The sequence below is a fragment of the Malaclemys terrapin genome, chromosome 4 (genome assembly GCF_027887155.1).
Source record: "Malaclemys terrapin pileata isolate rMalTer1 chromosome 4, rMalTer1.hap1, whole genome shotgun sequence".
Taxonomy (NCBI): domain Eukaryota; kingdom Metazoa; phylum Chordata; order Testudines; family Emydidae; genus Malaclemys; species Malaclemys terrapin.
In genome coordinates, this window is record NC_071508.1 from 27,656,046 (window position 1) to 27,674,834 (window position 18,789).

General features: G+C 60.5%; 1 protein-coding gene across 4 annotated transcripts in view; it reads left to right on the plus strand.

Moving 5' to 3' along the window:
* KIF21B (kinesin family member 21B) overlaps window positions 1-18,585 on the plus strand; it is an 80,702-nt gene extending 62,117 nt beyond the window's left edge. Inside the window, exons 22-35 of one of the 4 annotated variants that reach the window (XM_054028353.1) lie at window positions 106-271; window positions 733-793; window positions 1,279-1,336; window positions 2,034-2,239; window positions 2,788-2,862; window positions 3,625-3,738; window positions 5,581-5,619; window positions 7,628-7,764; window positions 8,265-8,445; window positions 9,526-9,690; window positions 10,512-10,629; window positions 11,695-11,865; window positions 13,379-13,578; window positions 14,948-18,585. In XM_054028353.1, coding sequence (XP_053884328.1) covers window positions 106-271; window positions 733-793; window positions 1,279-1,336; window positions 2,034-2,239; window positions 2,788-2,862; window positions 3,625-3,738; window positions 5,581-5,619; window positions 7,628-7,764; window positions 8,265-8,445; window positions 9,526-9,690; window positions 10,512-10,629; window positions 11,695-11,865; window positions 13,379-13,578; window positions 14,948-15,002 — 1,746 coding nt within the window. In that variant the 3' untranslated portion in view covers window positions 15,003-18,585. Of the gene's footprint in view, window positions 1-105; window positions 272-732; window positions 794-1,278; window positions 1,337-2,033; window positions 2,240-2,787; window positions 2,863-3,624; window positions 3,739-5,580; window positions 5,620-7,627; window positions 7,765-8,264; window positions 8,446-9,525; window positions 9,691-10,511; window positions 10,630-11,694; window positions 11,866-13,378; window positions 13,579-14,243; window positions 14,344-14,947 lie in introns of those variants that run through there. The other 3 variants (XM_054028351.1, XM_054028354.1, XM_054028352.1) reach the window with 3 other exon arrangements.
* The last annotated feature ends 204 nt before the right edge of the window (window positions 18,586-18,789 follow it).

An 18,789-nucleotide genomic window follows, 5' to 3' on the forward strand; every position in this document is an offset into this window, starting at 1 on the left:
CTGCATCTGTGGCCAGGGACTGAAGCCAGGAGCTGATTCCCCGTCCCACCCACTGGCCCGTCCTGTGTGCTGGACGGAAGGTAACCTCCTGCTCCCGCCAAACAGGGGCTGCAGGTGGCTCAGAAAGAAGCCCAGATTCGCCTGCTGGAAGGGCGCCTGAGACAAACGGATGTGACCGGCTCCTCCCAGAACCATGTGATCCTGGATGCCCTGCGGGAGAAAGCGGAGTCCCACCCCGAGCTGCAGGCGCTCATCCACAATGTGCAGCAAGGTGGGTGCTGGGCTCTTCCCTCCTGAGGACCCCCGTGAGTACTGGGCATTGGCTGGCAAAGCAGCCGGCAGCGCTGATGTGGGGCCTGGGGCTGGCAGCAGCTGGGAAGGCTTGGGGTGTTTCCCTGCCCCTACAGATGGCACGTCTGCCCGTTGGGACAGATGGAGCCCACCCCAGGGCTCTTGGCATTGCTCTGACCCTGTGGGCAGGAGTGATCGGCCCGCTTCTTCCAGACGTATCAGCCCATATGGTCACAGCCTGTCTAGCCGTGAGGATGCACTGATGGCGCTTTGGTGGCAAAGAGTTAATGACAGCAGTGGTCGGGGGGGGTCCCAAGGACCTAAAGGGCCACACGCTGATTGGCAACCTCCTGCTGGCTGGCTCTGATCGGACCGGCCCAGTGCGGTGCCCTCCCACCCTCTGTCGCGTTGACGCACCCTTGTCGGCCATTCCCTGTGCAGAGAACGGCTACGCCAGCACGGACGAGGAGATCTCGGAGTTCAGCCTGGCCTCGGAGGGGAGGTAAGCGCACCAGGGAGCGTGCAGTGTCCCAGCCTCGTGCGCCCCTGAGCGGCGGGATCTATGGAGGGAGGGGGGCACATCTCTGTGGCACTCATTGGCAAGGTAGACCCGTTAGAACTTGGCAGCTAAATGCTCCAGGTTCTGTCTGCACCGAGCATGCTCCAGCCCCTCGGAGCTCCTACGTGGGACCCGACGGTGCACAGGCTACTCACAAGCTATGACTGGCCGTGCTCAAACCCAGGCGTGCAGGGGCTGTACAGAACTGTCCCAGTAATCGTTCCTCTTGAGGGCCAGGGGCAAGACGGAGCTGGGAGGGAAGAGGGCTCTGAAAGGGACCAGGGGGATGGGCTGTACCTCGGGGAATGGGAGGAGGAACCATAGTCGGGCTGGTGTTATGGGGTAGGGGTGATGGGCAATGGTTTCTTCCTTTAGCTTTAAGTTAAGCCTTAAAGGGGATCGGCCATTTAACCCTTTGTTTCCTACAGCTTCTCCCAGTCTTTCACCATGAAGGGCTCGGCCAGCCAGGACGACTTCAAGTTCAAGGTCAGTTCACAGCCACAGACAGGGCCGTTTAACGTCCAGATGTGGGGTCTTCGGTCCATTGTACCCCCTCTCCCTTTGTGCTCACGGCTGGGCGGTGGCCCTTGGTGGGAGTCTTCTCCATGGGCGGAATGTCTTGGGTCTGGAACTGAAATAGCCCGGGGTCTGGTCTCCTGGTGACAGCCGTGCCTGGCGTGTTACTTTGGCCCTATAAATGGCTCCTTGAGTCATAGAGCCCACTTTAAACCCACAAATGCCACATCATTGAGCTGTACTGGGCTTCCCTGAATCCAGGCAAGGTGCCCTGGTGCTGTCTAACCCTCCTCTGGGAGCAAATAAAACCCATGTGACACCCTGGTGCTGTGCGCCCTTCCCAGAGGCTAATTGACTGGACCAGTCCCTCCATGTGCCGAATCCTCCTGGGAGAGCTGCTCCGGCACTGTGGGCCATACACGTTTCAGCCTTGCACAGGGGGTACTTCCTGTTGCCCTCATTAATGAGCTCATGAAACGTTAATGCTGGCAACTGGGGCCCAACTGAAAGGTTTCTCTAGATCTGCCACTGCTGGGTGCTTGGCCCCAGAGGCTTCTTGGAACTAAATGGCCAAGGGGCGCCAGCATCTCAGACTCGCTCCACGTGCTACCCTCGGGGCAGTGAACTCCTCGCCTCTCAGCCCACCCCTCCCTGTGCCACGCCATAGGGGGAACCTAAGCTGTCAGGCCAGATGAAGGCTGTGTCGGCCGAGTGCCTGGGACCCACGCTGGACATCTCCACCAAGAACATCACCAAGTCCTTGGTGTCCCTCATGGAGATCAAGGAAGACGGGATCGGCTTTTCTATCCGGGATTCCTACTACAAGGATAAGGTCTCCCGCACCATCAGCCTGCCCACCCGCGGCAGCACCTTGTAAGCCCTGGCAAGCGTGGGCCCCATGTGCTTACAGGCCCTTGAGGGAAGCGGTGGGCTGGGCCATCGTATTCTTCCCTTGGAGCCTTGAGTCTGGACTCCTCTCGGTCGACCTAGCCTGTCCCAGCATGCAGTGGTGGGGCCAGTATGCTCTGCCATCTTGGATTGCCAATGTCCACAAACTGCCCGTCGGGGGGACGGGGCCTGGGGAAGGCGGGGACAAACCGGGTTCTGCTGTCGGACAGAGTTGGGCTTCCAGTCTCCACAGCCCTCTTATCGAAGGCACGGAGCTGCCTTCTCCAGCAGCAGTCTCGGTGATGAAGCCAACAGGACCTGCGCTCACAGCGCAAACCCTTAGCCGGGGCCGCTGGCCTGGCCTTGGGCCCTGCTGGGGCCTGATCCAGCCCGCTGGACCCCTGGCTTGGGAGGTGGATCTGTGCGCTGCCCCAGGGCTCTCGGCTCACTTGCTCTGGGGTAGGCCTGTTCAGTGCTGAAGGGCCCTGGCCCCAAGGAGGGGCGATTGCTGATCTGGTCTTGCTCTGTTCCAGCCCTAGGCAGTCCCGTGGCTCGGACACCTCGCCTCTGACCCGGAGGAAATCCTATGACCGGGGGCAGCCTGCCAGGTGAGTGGGGAGAGGCTGGAGAGCACATGGGCCTAGCTCCCCATCGGGGACCGGCCTGTGCACTCGGCTTTGCCCAGGCACGACGCTGGGTGCTGGATCCAGCTGTGCCATAGAATCATAGAATATCAGGGTTGGAAAGGACCTCAGGAGGTCGTCTAGTCCAACCCCCTGCTCAAAGCAGCACCAATCCCCAACTAAAGCATCCCAGCCAGGGCTTTGTCAAGCCGGACTTTAAAAACCCCTAAGGAAGGAGATTCCACTACCTCCCTAGGGAACCCATTCCAGTGCTTCACCGCCCTCCTAGTGAAATCGTTTTTCCTAATATCCAACCTAGACCTCCCTCACTGCAACTTGAGACATTACTCCTCATTCTGTCATTTGCCAAGCTCCATTCTCTTTGGAACCCCCCTTCAGGTAGTTGAAGGCTGCTATCAAATCCCCCCATACTCTTCTCTTCTGCAGACTAAACAAGCCCAGTTCCCTTAGCCTCTCCTCATAAGTCATGTACTCCAGCTCCCTAATCATTTTTGTTGCCCTCTGCTGGACTCTCTCCAATATGTCCACATTCTTTCTGTAGCGGGGGGCCCAAAACTGGATGCAATACTCCAGATGTGACTCACCAGTGCTGAATAGAGGGGAATAATCACTTCACCATGGGCTGGCACTGCAGGCCTCCCTGTGCTGAGTGGAGGTGCGGGGCAGGGGGTAGATCCCCGGACCAGGCTTGTGATCATGAGTCTCTTTCTGAACACCCCGGCTCAGGACTTCGGACGTTGGCTTCACGCCTCCCTCGTCCCCTCCCACCAGGCCGCGCAATGACCGCAACGTCTTCTCCCGCCTCACCAGCAACCAGAGCCAGGGCTCCGCGCTGGACAAGTAAGAGCCTCGCGGGGCAAGGAGCGGGTAGGGGGGTGAAGCTCCAGGGAGCCCAGACCCAAGAGCAGTGAATGGCAGACGGTGACTCCCATGGCTGTCCCCAGGTACCGTCCCCGCTCTGCCTAGGGCCCGGCAGTCCCAGCTGGAGTCAGCCCCAGGCTCCTGCCGGGCTCGTGAAGCGACCAGGGCGAAGGCAGAGAGCTGCGATACCGGTGCAGTAGAACTTCACATGGGGCAGCATCTCCCTGGGCAGGGGCCCTATGCCAGACCTGTCTATAACCCCGTTGATATGGAGGGGGGGTCTTTGGTCCCCCTCTACTGGCTGGACCTTGTCTCGGGGCTGCCCCTGAGCTGCCAAGCCTGGGCCTTTAGCTCAGGCAGAAGCAGCTGCTGTTGAGAGCCTGGGGTGGCAGATGCCCTCCCTGTAGATGATCCAGCTGGAGGCTCGTCATTACATTGCACTGCTAGAGCCCTCAGAACAGGCATGAAGCGGTGCCCTGGCCTTTAGCGTTGTGTGCGCACACGTGGCAGTGCCCGGTCCCCCGCTGGGCCCGTGGGGATCCCCTGGGGGGCTGGGGCCGTCACAGGCCCCACTAGCGGCCCTGGGCTCTTTAGCTCCTGCTGGTAGCTCTGGAGGGCCCTGGTTCAGGCCCCAGTGTGTTGGCCAAGATGGCGGCTGTCACACTGGCTGCCGGCAGAGGAGAATTTCACCCACAGGGACGCTGCTGGGGGGGTTTGGCCGCAGTTATAAAGCGGGTGAGGTGGGTCCAGGGGGCTGCTAGCTGAGGACACTAAGCAACCATCCCGTCCCCAGCGAAGCTGGGGCTCGTCGGTGCTGGGCTTGGCAGCGGTCCCCAGGCGGTGGGGAAGCCATTTCCCAGTCAGCCCTACCCCGGTTCTGTGTGGCACTGGCTGTGCCATCGCACCTGCCCCTTCTGGGTCCTGCTCCCTCTCCCACTGTGCTCTGTGGGGAGATGCCGGCTGCTCACAGGTCCCGGTCCCCCTCAGGAGGTGACATGGCTGCTCTGGGTGGGGCGAGCTTTCTGCCAGGGGCCCGTAGATGCTCCGATTGCTCCTGGTGCCAGGGCTGTGACCCTTCGGAGGTGGGGTGGGGGTGCTCTCCAGTGGCAGCCTGTGGTTTCTACGGAGGAACGAGCCCACCTTAGGACTGCCTTTGACCGTCACGGGCCAGCCCCTGCACGGGTGCAAATTGGCCTAGCTGCCGTGGGAGCAGCAGAGCGGCTTTGATTTACAGCTCCCGAGGACCTGGCCCTATGGTAGCAACCACCTCCCATCTGCCTCCCTGCAGAATCCCAGTTTGGCGGCGATGTTCTAACCTGGGGGAGCCCATGGCGCTGCCTGCAGCTCAGGACCAGCCCCTGGTCCCCATCCCGCCTGCTATCAGACCGCACGATAGCGCAGAGCCGGACCGTGTCAAAACGCCCCAGCTGTACCCCAAAACCAGGAGTGCGGAACCTGAGGGGCTAGGTTGGATGGCTGGTGGGAGTGATGAGACGGGGGGTTCCATGGGAAGATTAAATGAAGACTGGATGCAGGAATCCCTGGGCGAGGCCTCAGGCGTGCACTGTACTGGTCAGACTGGGTGATTGTAACAGTCCCTTCTGGCTGGATGACTCCAGTCCAGCCTGAAAGATCTTGTGTCCGAGCCACGTGTCCCTTCCTGCTCCTCTGCCCCTTTCCTCTCTGGTTTTCTGTGTCCGCTCCTCCCTCTCTACCCCGCTAGCTTGGATGCAATAACAACACTCCACTCTCTGACTCCGCTGCTGCCTCTCTCATCCGGGATTTTTTTCTCCCGTAATCCTGCTAATTTTCTGTCCCTAGGTCTGACGACAGCGATTCCTCTGTCTCGGAGGTGCTGAGGTACATACAACTTTCTATTGATTAGAACTCTCCTGCTTCTCGCATTTCCCTCCCCCTGCCCTGCATGCTGAATCCGTGCTGGCCAAACTCTGGGCCTTGCTTCTTTGCTAAATCTATTGGGACTCTGTCCTGGTGCTGCTCTTGCTCGCTGTGTGTCCCTCTTTCCTTCTCTCTGCTTCCCCGCATGGCCCTGGCATGCCGTGTCCGGCTGTGGAAGTCCCTTTCTGCCTCTGGTCTCCAGTGCCTTAAGGTCTGAGCCATCGTCTTGAAATGCAGTGCTGGGGGTTTAAGCGGGTAGTGATGATATCTCGCGCTGTGTCTGGCCTAGCTGCAAGAGGCAGGGCAGGCCAGCTGTTGGAGCCGGTGGATGCTTGGAGGGTCCAGGCTATGATGCTGCTTTTTTTTTGTCTTCTCTCGCACCTTCAGTTCAGACATCTCCAAGCACTTGACAAACGTGGCTTCAGCCTCCCAGCACCCATGGCGAGCCTGGTCAGGATTGTTATCCCTGTCTTGTGCCTCAGTTTCCCCATCTGCAAAGAGTAAACACCTGGGGTGCAGCCTCTTGGCACCGAGGATCCTGTGGCTGCTGCTGAGGCCTGTGCAGCCTCCCAGATATATTAGAGCAGCCTGGGGGTTGCTCTAACTCACTGCAACCTCCCAAAGGGCTGCTTGCCAGCTATGCCACACCCAGAGTTCCCCTAATGGGGTGTGCTAAGGCCCTGGCTCTGCCCCCAGCATGCCTGGGTTTGCAACACGAGCCACATAGAACCAATTACGCTAGCCTAAGGCAGTGTCTGTGCCAGGACAACTCTCCTTCCCCCATTCCCTGCACATCAAAAGGGCCAGGCTGGCAGAGGAGCATCTCCCCACTGGCCTTTGGGTGCCTATTTGAGACACCGTGGGCCTGAGTCTGACACCCTGAGCACCATCAGCTGGAGTAGTGGGTGCTCAGCGCCCCTCAAAAAATCCATTCCAACCATGCCACAAATGTGCCGTGTGACCCTGGGCTAGCCCTTTCCCCTCCCTTTGCCTCAGTGTCCCCACCTGTAATCCAACTCTGCTGGGAGGAGGGGAGGTGCTTAGAGATCCTGGCTGGGAAGCTGCTTTGGGGCTATCAACCCTCTCCATGATGGGCTCTTCCACCTGGGCTCTGTCCTCAGGGGTGTCGATTCTCATGTGCTCAGCGCTCTAGAACCCCCCTCTGAACTCTGCTCACAGCCCCATTGGCTGTTGCTGGGGCAAAGCCTAGAACTGGTTTGAGACAGGATTGTCTCCTGGCCAGGGAGCCAGGATTCCTGGGTTCTCTCCCTGTTCTCGGGGGATTGAGAACTCCTGGGCTCCATTCCCAGCTCTGCCATTGATCCGCCACGTGACCTGTTAAAAATCCCTTCCCCATCTGCCAAAGCAGGGTGAAGCTCATTGCTAAACCGGAGTGGGTCAGATGGAGAGAGGGCGCTTCCCCCACGCTGGCCACGGGGTGGTGCCCTTATGCCCCACACAGCACGGCTGGAGCAGGGCCCCAGTTTGTTCAAGCCTGGAGGTTCTGGGGGTTGGGTCCGGAGCCAGCCTGTCCCTGCTAGTCTCTGACTCCACAGGGGATGGGGCAGCGTGTGCCATGCAGCAGCTTGGACTCTGTTGACTTCGGGATCTTGCCTGGATGGGGCACAGGGGCCACCCACAGCTCTCACAGGGGGGTGGGGGGGTCGCTCATCTGTGCCAGCAGCGAGATGGCCAGGGGGTGAAGCCCGTTTCCTTTCCAAGCCCCTGCCCCAAGCCAAGGCAGGGTCTGCACGAGTCCCTGAGCCCTTAGCACCAACGGGGTGTGACCTGCCCCCCGGGGGGCCTGTCTGGGGAGCAGGCTGCCCAGCAGCTTCTGTCTGTGGTTTGCTTTGCTCCGGAGCCCCACTAGCAGGCCCTGGCAGCCTCGTGGGGCGGGATCTGGCTTCGTCCTGGGTCACCCAGCCAGCGCCCTCCTGCTGACGCCCTTGCTCTCTCTCTCCCACGGAAGGGGCCTCATTAACCCCGTGGGCGGTGCCAGGAGCGCCCGGACGGCCCCGCTGCAGTGCATCTCCGTGGCGGAAGGACACTCCAAGCCTGTTCTCTGCGTGGACGCCACCGACGAGCTGCTCTTCTCCGGATCCAAAGGTGCGCGCCTCAGGGGCGGGCCGGCTGCTGAGCTCTGGGTGTGATCATTGGGGAGTGAGCCTGTTACCCAGGGGAGGGGCTGAGCCACCCCAAACTGCGGGGGCAGGACAGGAGCCTCTTGCTCAGACGGCACCGGCCTGCCTGAAAGCCACAATGGGCCGGTGCAGTTCTGGGTCCCCCCAGCAGAGGGCAGCAATGCTGCACGAGTCATTAGGCTGAACAGCTGTGGTGGTGACATCCCTGAAGCGAGTTGTTGGGGCCTCTGCCCGGTTCCTAGTGGCTGGATGTTCACCTCGCACCTGGCACTAATAGACCCTCCCCCCGTTGGCAGGTCTGGTGGAGGTGCCAGGGGCTGGAAGGGCCACAGGGACTGAGCTCCCCTGGGGCACTTGTGGGAGCAGGGGGAGGTGGGGGGGGGAGGGAGAGAGGAAGCCATGAGGGTCCTTTGCTGAGGACGGGAAGGGTCCCGCAGTGTCATGTGCTCCTGCCTCCTCCCGCAGACCGGAGCTGCAAAATGTGGAACCTGGTGACGGGCCAGGAAATCGCCTCGCTGAAGGGCCACCCCAATAATGTGGTATCCATCAAGTACTGCAGCCACTCAGGGTTGGTCTTCACTGTCTCCACCTCCTACATCAAGGTGTGGGACATCCGGGACTCAGCCAAGTGCGTCCGCACCCTCACGTAAGTACCTGACGCACCGAGCTCAACGCGCTGCCCTGCCAGCGTTCTGCACCCAGGGCAGCATTGCAAAGGCCAGGAGGCCGGGCCGGTCTGCAGGGCTGAGTCTAGGAATGCTGCAATGCTGGTCGGTGTAGCCTGGCCTGGCTCGTGGAGGCTCCGTGGCTTGGTGCTCTGCTCTCAGGGAAGCTGCTCCTCTCGTCTGTTTCGGGGAGCACCGTGCACCCTACAGTTGCTTTGATCAGGGATGGGTAATGACCCATCTGCAGCTGCCAGTGCCGTTTCCAGACCCCAGCAAATCAGCCCCTCTCTTTGGTGCCCAGCCACAGACTGAGACATCTCTTTTAGGCCTCCCCAGGCCTAAAATCTGACTGGTGGGAACAGGAGCTGCGCCAGGGTTTTTGGCGCCCTAGGCGGGGGTCCTTCCCTGCTCCCGGTCGTCGTTGGCAATTCAGCGGCGGGGGGTCCTTCCACGCTCCCGGTCTTCGGGGCACTTCGGTGGCGGGTCCTGGAACGAGTGAAGAACCCACCGCAGAATTGCCGCCAAACACCCAGAGCGCGGAAGGACCCCCTGCCGCAAAATTGCCCCCCCCACCCCCACCCCCCAAACCCTGGTGTCCTAGGCAACCGCCTAGGTCGCCTAAATGGAAGCGCCGGCCCTGGGCGGGAACATGCCTGGGCTGCCTGTCAACATCAACTCCAGGCCAGGGGTGGGGTTTGTGTCACTCCGCCCTGGGCGTGGAGCTGGCACGCCTGCTGGTACGGGTCTGGCTGGCTGCGCGGCAAGGCACCTCCCTTGGGAGCACCCCCCGAAAGCTGCTGCCTGGGTCACCCTTGCTGTGCCGTTGCTCCCGGCTTGAGGGGACGTGGGGCTGAGCGGGGGGGTCTCATCCTGGCACCACTGGCACTGCATGTGGCCAGGAAGTGGCGTTGCTTCACCCTATAGATGGCTGGGGACAGACGCTGTCCAGCCTTCTAATCAGTCCACAACGGGCTAGATCTTCCATTCCACATTGTGTAAATTGCCCCCTCCCTCCCCCGAGGGTCTCTGCCTTGAGGCTCACCTGTTTCTCTTTGGCTTAGCTCTTCAGGTCAGGTGATCTCTGGGGACGCCTGTGCTGGGACCACCACCCGCACCATCGCCAGCGTGCAGGGCGAGCACCAGATCAACCAGATCGCGCTCAACCCCGCCGGCACCATGCTCTACGCTGCCGCCGGGAACTCCGTCCGCATCTGGGAGCTCAACAGGTCCGGGCGGGGCTAACTCGGGCCCCCAGGCAAGGGTAGCTCTTGTGGGGAGGCAGACGGGTGCTGCGTAGGCAGAGGGAGCAGTCGTTCTGGGCTGAGCGGGGGCCCGCTCCCTCCCGGCTGGAAGCTGTGTTATTGAGGCAGGAGCGGATTTGGACTGGCACCGGGGGAAGCTGCACTGGCACAAACCCCAGCGTGGAGCAGCTTAGCCTGTTTGCTCCTGGGCTTTGCACTACATCAACCCCAGCAGCTGCTGATCACGCCCAAGGGGGGCTGAAAGTAGGACCCAGTGCTCCTCTCCCAGCTGCAGCCCTTAGGGCAGGGGTGGGGAACCTTTTCTCTGTCACTAGCCATTGACCCACAGAAAAAATCAATCACGGGCCACTTACCTGCCAGGGGGGCGTGGAGGCTTGGGGCTTCCCCTGCAGCGGGTGGTGGGAGAGGGCGCCACGGGCCAGATGAAATTAACCAACGGGCTGGATCCAGCCTGCGAGCCGTAGCTCTCCCCGCCCCTGCCTTAGGAGATCGGTGGACAAGCCGGTCACCCCCTGACATTGCACCTGAGCCCAGCTCCCCGCCCCTAGCCCAAGGCCACAGTCACGGCCCATGGTGCTGAGGGACGTGGTATCCCCGAGATTGCTCCGTGCTCTGCGCCCCGGAGCCCGAGGTCCCCACTTCTGCTTGGGATGGTGGAGAGGGGCCTGGGGCTGGGAGGGTCCCTGCTGGGAGCCTTGGAGACTGGGCCAGCGAAGGGCCTGCAGGAACGAGCGCCTCCTGCTGAGCGCACCCCACACCCTGACGCCCCGGGCTCCTGCTTGTAGGTTGCAGCCTATCGGGAAGCTGACCGGCCACATCGGGCCTGTGATGTGTCTCACTGTGAACCAGACTGCGAGCAACCATGACCTGGTCGTCACCGGCTCCAAGGATCACTACATCAAGGTACCCTGGGACCCTCCCTCCCTCCCGCTCACAGGCAGCACAAGGGGCCTTTGAGCCCAGGAACCGCTGCTTGTGCCAGCCCTCCCCACCCCCATGCATAGCCGCTCTCCCGGAGGTGCCAGCTACAGGGGCTCGCTGCCCACCAAAGGCCTGGCGAGGAGGGGACATGCTGGGTGGGGTTGTCCAGAGCGCCCAGCGTCGGCCTAACTCCGCTCCCATGGGGGGCGGGAAGGAGCCGTTCTGTTGATCTCAGCGGGCGCAGAGGGAGGCCAGTACTGAGCACATTTGCAAATGCCACCAGGGTCTGAGAAATGCCATGAGCCCCCCAGCGCTCGTGGCCTGAAGGACCTGGTGGCTTTGCAGCTGGCCAGCGTTCCTGTCCCCACACCTGCCAGGTGTGTCTGTGGGTCACGGCGAGCAGGGTCTGTGCACTGCCCCTAAGAGCGTCCTGGAACCCAGATCTGGGAAATGATGGAGGAGCTGCCATGTCTCAAAGTGCTGGGCAGCTCGGCAGCCGTGGAGACCAGAATTCCAGGTGCCTGGCCCAGGCCTTCCCTCCGCATCCCCCGCTTCCTCCTGACGCCTCACGCGTGGAAGGTGGAACCCACCTCCTCCTGCCCTCTGTGGCCTCTGCTGAACCTGCTGCCAAGGAGGCTATTTTGTCTTTGCAATGTGGCCCCTGCCAGCCGGACGCTGAACTGTGCCCGCATGTTGGCCACCAAACCATTGGAGGAGGTGGAGATTTCCAGTCCCAGCTGAGCCGGGCGAGGTTCGAACCTGCGACCTGTATCTCAGCCCTAGTGCTGAGCCATCGTGTCCCCACATGGCCTCTGCCCAAGGATCCCAGCGTGGCGTAAGCAGGCAGAACCCTGCCGCTGCCAATCCATCCCTGTCTCATTTCACTGGGCCGTGGCTCAGCATCCCAGTGGTAGCTGTGTGGTCGGACGCTCTCGCCATCCCCCTGCCTTGCTGAAAGGGCTGTTGCTGGCCTAATGACCTGAGAGCGACTGGTCTCCTTTGCCACCGGGGTTCACAGCAGCTGCCCTCCGGGCTGTTGCCTTGCAGATGTTTGAGATTGCGGACAGCGTGGTGGGGAATGTCGGCCCCACCCATAACTTCGAGCCCCCGCACTACGACGGCATCGAGTGTCTGGCCATCCAGGGCGACGTGCTCTTCAGCGGCTCCAGGGACAACGGGATCAAGAAGTGGGACCTGGAGCAGCAGGAGCTCCTCCAGGTACGGAGGGGGACGAACAGGAAGGCCCTGCTGCTGGGCGGGGGGCAGAGAGATGGGCTAGACCCGCAGCGTGCTGTTTCGAGGGCCAGTGCCAGGTCTGGAGCGAGGACTTAGAACCTGCTGGAGAGTCGCTTTCCAGTCTGGAGAGTGCTCCTGCTGTCCTGGGGGCAGATGATCAGAGAGCAGACACAGGGACCCCATCCCTACGTTGCACATGGGGCCTCCAGGCAATGGAAGAGCCCCGGGGGTTGCAAACGACAGTGGCTGGCAGGGTGGGTCCCGAAGGCAGTTTACAGCCGTGGGCAATGCACGGTAGCCAGTTCTATAGGGCTGGGCCCCACCTGCTGCGGTTAAAGGGCTCAGTGGCCTATGGGGAATGGGGACAGGTTGGTCTGGGGGTAGATAGCGCTCGGCGGTGTCCCTATTTCGGACCCCGGTGAGTGTGGCTGTCTGGTCTCCGGGCGCCACAGGCCGCGGTGCCTGGCTCTCCAGGTCAGTGGTGGCGCACAGCAGTGCGGGGACGGCCTCCGGTGGGTCTGGGATAGAGCAGCAGCCGAAGGGGGCGTGCAGGCCGGTGCTGGGAGGCAGGAGGTCTGGCTCTGCCATGAGACTTGGCTAACATTTCAGAGGCCTCCATTGATTTTTTTTTTTTGTGGCGGGGTGGGGAGCCTCTGTTTTGGAGAACCTACCATGTGCCCGCCCAGGGCCGGGTTGTTCAGAGGAGCTGGGCACTGTGGGAGTCAAGGGGAGCGGTGGGGGCTCCACCCCTCTGAAAATGGGGTGGTCAGGGTGTCCCCCAAAATGGAGCTGCCCAGAGCTAGTCACCATTTGTGGCTGTGTGACCCTCCCCCACAGTCTCTTCCCTATGAAATGAGGCTAATGCTCATTTTTCTTCCCACTGGAGCGCTGAGGATTGATGGCAGACAAATAATTAGAGAGATGGGGGGTGGGGGGAAATCTCTTTTATTGGACCAGCTCCTGTGGGTGGAAGGGACAAGCTTTCAAGCCCCACCCTGGAAGAAGAGCTGAGTTTGCAGACTTGTCCCTCCCCCCCCCCACACACACAGAAATTGGTCCAATCAAAGAGATTCTCTCCCCCATCTTGTGTGTTTCGTATCCGGGTTGCCAGCTCGGCTTGGATTGATTAGAGCTTGGAGATCCCCTGGTCAATCCCAATGAGCAATTGTCTCCTGGGGCGGAGCCCTCTTCTCTCCTGCTGAGCTGCTTCTGTAGCTCACCAGAGTCCCCTTGTCTTGAATTCAAATCCTCGGCTGTTGCTTGATGAGAAATCGAGCGGAGCTTAAAAATTCCAGCTCTCAGCCACGGTACAGATGTGGGGGGTTTGTCTCAGCCCATTACAGAGCCAGCAGCCAGCTGCAAACCCAGCATCTGGCTCTGGCTGCTGGCCTGACCCTGCCTTGGAGCTCAGGGGGCAGTTTGGGTCTTGATGGCCCCAGCTGGCAGCGTGGATCGTGGGCGCTCACTGGCTCTGCCCTGTCTCTGTGCCTGCCAGCAAATCCCCAACGCGCACAAGGACTGGGTCTGCGCCCTGGCCTTCGTCCCCGGCCGCCCCATGCTGATGAGCGCCTGCCGCGGGGGCGTGGTGAAGGTCTGGAACGTGGAGAACTTCACGCCCGTTGGGGAGATCAAGGGCCACGACAGCCCCATCAATGCCATCTGCACCAATTCCAAGCACATATTCACTGCTTCCAGGTGAGGGTTGTGGGGTGGGCTGGGCTGGGCTAGGCCCCTGTGGCATGCGGGAGGGAGGTCTGACCCCTAACTCACCCCAGTGCAGCAGAGCTACAGGAGCTCTCCAAACCCACTGTTGCTCCCCCCATGTGGCAGGGCCTGGAATGGCACAGGGAGCGAGGGATGGGAACAGCGCTGGAGCTGGGCTGCAGGCGGTTTGGTGTGGGTCAGCAGTCGGCTGCAGGGCCCCCAACCCCTCCCCATCTAGCCTCTCGTCTCCTCCATCTCTAAGCCATTGTTAGGCCGCCCCACGGTGAGGCTCTTCTGTCCCATCCCGTTATGCCAAGCGCTGGTCATGCTTTTGGGATGCTCTTGCCAGTTCCGTCGATGTGCCGGGGCTAGCCAGACCTGGTGCTGCTGGCCCTGCCACCCTCCGCGCAGAGAACGGGCTTCCTGCCAGCCGGGCACCAGCTCCTCCTTGAGGGCACCTTGTGCATCTCCAATGAGAGCGCCACCACCCCTCCTTCCGCTCCCTGGCCCCTGCGCACAGCCCTGTCCCCCAGAGAGGGTCCCCGGGCTCACAATGTCTCTGGCACTGTCTCTGATCTCCTCTTTTCCGACCATGTCCCTTTTCTCCTTTCCTTTCTCTTCCTCTCTTCCCCCCTCTGTTTCTCTCTGTGCCGCAGTGACTGCCGGGTAAAGCTATGGACTTACGTGCCTGGGCTCACCCCCTGCCTTCCTCGCCGCGTCCTTGCCATAAAGGGGCGTGCCACTAGCCTGCCTTGACCCTCCTCCTGCTCTCTCTGGCTCTCACCCCCTCTCCGGCTCTCTCTCCTTTTCTCTCTCTGTCTCTTCTCTCTCCGCTCTGGTCTCAGCTGCTTCTTAACGGTATGAGATTCTTTTGGATTTTCCCCCCACGTAGAGCTCTCTGCAAGAGGAGACTGTCCTCTTGGCCCTCCCAGTCCCCCAGGTGATTGGATCCAGCGGCCAGCTCGGGGCTGCATGGGGTTTGCCCATCTGACTACTGCTCCTCCTGGGCCACTGCTGGGGGGATCCCCGCCCCATCCCCACCCCCCACTGTGTCACTGGCCACTGCCAGTGAGGTGCCACTGGCTGAGCCTGCGCTCTGTCTGAGTGCCCCGTTACTGGCGCTCTGGGGGATTATCCTGCTGGCGGGCAGCTGGGTGCATCTGCTCCCTGCTTGCGCTGGTGCCCGCCTGCCTGAGGCACAGCGGCCTTGCTCTCCTGGGCTGCAGCGTGATGCATTTTGGGGTGGGGGAGTTGGGGGTAGGGCGTAGCCCGTAGCTGATTGTATTCACTGTGCTGCCTCTCCCAGCTGGGGTGGGGGCAGCCCCCGGCCTCACTTCCCCTCTCTCTCTTCCTTCCCCAGCGACCTGACAGTGAAGCTCTGGAGCCGGAGAAGATTGTTGAACGGCCCGACCTAGGCACTGGAAAGGCCGGAGCCAGGGCGACTCTCAGGCTCCCTGCCAGGCCCAGGCCCCAGCCCCTCTCCCTGGCTGTGAAGAGCTGGGAGCGGCCTGGCCTGTGTGTGCTCCAGTTTCCAGGACTCTGTGGTCACGGCATCTCAGCTGGGGCTTTGTGAACTCCCAGCTCCCACAGCTAGGGGGTGTCGTTCCCGTCCAGCCCCACGCTGGGTTTCCATGATGCATAGGGCTTTCTGCTGACCGGGGCGTGGCCAGGCAGTGCTTCGGGACATGGCCTTGCCAGCCACGGGGAGGACCCCAAGCTGAGAGACTCAACGGGATCATTCCAGTCTGTCCCACAGCCCGTTCAGCACTCCCCACGCCCCAGAGCCTGGATGTGTGAGAGGGATACTGCCACCTGCATCCTGCTGCTGGCCTCTGCACCTCCCGGGTACCTGGGGTCTCCTTCCCTCTGGAAGCAGCTGCAGGCCCCGCTCCACACCTCGTCGTTCAGCAGAGCTGGATTCTGCCGGCCAGTACCGAAATATGGAGAGGGCTTGTGTGCTGCCCGAAGATCACCCCAGTGCCACGCTCAGGGCCGACCCCAGCCTGGCACCAGCAGGGTGCATGGAGCACCGCTGGGGAATGACCCGCTCCCAAAGATGGCTTTCCAGCCCTGGCACTGCACTGGGGCTCCTTGCAAGGGGCTCCGGCAGCAGCTCCATCGCTGGGTCTCTTGATCAAATCTGCATGCTGCCTGGCAATTGTCGACCTCTGCATCTGACCCACCTTGTTCGGAGCCAGAATGCCCCCCCTTCTGCCCCGGGGGTGGAGAGAAGGAAGCTGGCACATCGGGAAAATCCCTGTGGGCGTCTCCAAGGAAAAGTGGAATTTCTGGATCTGTTCACTCTAGGTACCCCCTGACCTGACTGAGCCTTAATCCCGCACTGGTCGGTTCGCTCTTCCCTGTGGTCCCCTCACTGCCCATTTGGACAAACGGCTTGGTGCCATCTCTGCTGTGCGTGGGACAAGCTCGTTCCCAGCTGCTGCGGGAAGGGATCGAAGCTTTTAGAGTGGGGTTTTAAAGAATGTTTTAAGCACCCTTGAGAACGGATTGGGACCTGGGGATTTTTAATAGCTGGGAAAGGCTTTAATGCTGGGAAAAGGGCTAAGCTCTTTGCACCATCACAGAGGAGGGGTTTAGGTTTGCTTGGGGCAGTTCCCTGCCTGCCAGCCTGTGGGTCCTGGCTCGGGAGAGGTCTGGGATTAGAGTAGTGGAAGGGCGGGTAGGGAGCGGTTATGTGGTCAGGAGAGAGGTGCGTTGGCAAAGGCAGAGGGCGTGGGGCGCTCTGGATGGGATCTGCAGCAGGGAGCGGGGCAGGGCTAGAATGGAGCTGGATGAAGGGGAGGATGGGATTAGCGGGAGGGGCCCACATGAGACTTGAGGTGCATTAGCAGAGCTGGGGGGTGGCAATGAGGGGTTGCCCGTGGCCTGCCCATGCTCTGCTTGCCACCCATCTGCACTGCCAGTCTGGCACGAGACACTAAATCACCAAGGTCACCCCAGATTTGGGTTTTATAAAGGTCAAAATTCCGTAAGGTCTCTCACCACCATCTCCCACCATGCTTGGGTGCCCCCCCGCTTCCTCTGGGGCATCCGCAGCCAAGTGCCTGCAGCTGCCAGAGCCACATGGGCACCCCACAGCGCTGCACTCCCCAAAGCACATGGACTCACTTTCATTGGGGTCTTTCGCTACCTTCACTCCCTCCCCTAAGGACTGGCTAAGGCATCCCAGTCCCATGTAGCCAGTGCCTAGTGCAGTCGCACCCTTCGTCAGCCAGCTTCTCGCTGCAGCTTAACGCCCTAGGGGTGCAGAACTTGCCGCAAAATGGACGTGAGGGAACCGCAGCAGGCTGGCCGTTTTCCCCAGGTGCATTTCTTGTGTCGCTCCGCACGTCACGTAGGAAGCGGCGGCTGGAGTTTGGTTTTACGGATTGATTCCCGTTGATGTGCTGGGGGCGGTGAAGTTTTGGCTCTTCAGCTAACTCCATCAGCAATGGATTGTTTGTTCTCTGGGATCCAAGACTTTCAGTATCCTTGGTTAACAGGTGATTTCCCCTGGTGTCCTTCTACACGGCAGCTCGAAGGACAACACCAAGGGGTTCTTACCCCAGATTTGACCTCCTTTCAAACTTATAAACTGAATGGGAAATGTTTCCACTTTCTAAACATCAGCAGCCTCTTTATTTATTTATTTTGCCTTTTGATAATCCAGCTGCCCTGTCTTGCAGTAGCAAACCCTACAAAAACTGTGATTGATCGCCCCCTGCTGGACAAAGTAAAAATTGCCTCCAATCGCTGCTGCTCTGTGGAAACAAAGCAGTGTTTCTGAGGTGGGAAAACGTGTTCATTTCCATCATGCCTCTGAGCATCTGGCTACTGACCGGGATGGGGAGCTTGGAAGTCCTGCCAGGATGCTGGCTCTGGGGGATCCAAACACAGTGACTTGGTTTGCTCAGCTACGCCTGACAACCACCCATCATTCTCCCACTCCTGCCCCCAACGAAAGGAGAAGCATCCCCAGGGCTCTGCCGATGCCATGGGGGAGGGGAACGCATGTTAAAGTGATGCGTTCCAGCTACCGAGAGAGTGGGTTATATCCAAGATTCCCCCCCCCCCTCCATGGAACAGGATTAAACTGGCTGGCTGGGAGAGAAGATGGATTTTTTTTTCCATTTGGCAACAAGAGGGACAAGCAAATGTGAATTGTCTGAAATGAAGAGGATGGGAGCTAGGGGCTCTGAGTCGCCACTCATGTCACTGGTGCATGGGTGGGGGGTCTGTACGCTGGAGGAGGATGTCTGAGTCTCTGCTTGGCACAAGGGCTGTCGAATGCAGCTGCTCTCATAGGGTAACACTTGACATCCGCTCTGCCCTGGCAGGTGTGACTGGCTCTGGGGGCAGGAGGCAGCCAGGGCAGTGGTGTCTCTGCTTTAATGGGGCTTCATCTGCTCTTTATGAGCCTGATCCGAAGCCAGCCGAAAGTCTCCCATTGACCTCCATGGAGTTTGGATCAGGCGCTCAGTGGGGGTCGCTGCATGAGAAGGGAAGATTTCACTGGCATGTAGCCCAGTGGCCGCTTCTTGGGATTCCCTGATTCTTTCCCTCGGGGCTTATCCCAGGCAACGCCGCTCCAATGACCCGCAGCACGTTGCAAGACCGAGCGCTCATGGGGGCTGGGCCTCTGTCTCGCACCAAGCGATTGCATCTCGTGGCGTTCCCGGCCAGCAAAACCCCACAGGAGGTCAATAGGAACAAGCAGGTTGAAAGATGGAAATTTCCTCCCAAGTTGTCCCAAGGTCATGGCTGGCGCCCAGCCAGCCGGCATCATATGATCCAGTTCAAAGCACCTGGCGTGTGTCCACTGTCAGCTCCCATGTGCTGGGCAAAGCCCTTCCCCTGAGGTGTCCCTGCTGGCTCCTCTCCCTGTGTGGCAGGGAGAGCAGGCGGGGGCCGTGTTGTACTGTAGTTGTGTGTGCACCTGCAGTCTTTTTTCATTGGGGGGGTGTCATATGGGGGGTTCTTTTGGTTAAGCTACCTCACGGTCTGAGCCTTTTTTTTTTTTTTTTTTTATGATTTTGAAACTTGAATTTGTCCTGGAAACGCACAGTCTGCTGACACCTGCGTTGCTGAACCACTCGGGTCCTGGGGGCTTGTCCTGCCTTAGCATCGCAGTGTGACATACCGCACCTTGCTCTGCTTGAAAAATGCCCCCCTTGGCCTTTGAAAAAGGGCCTCTGATTGTTG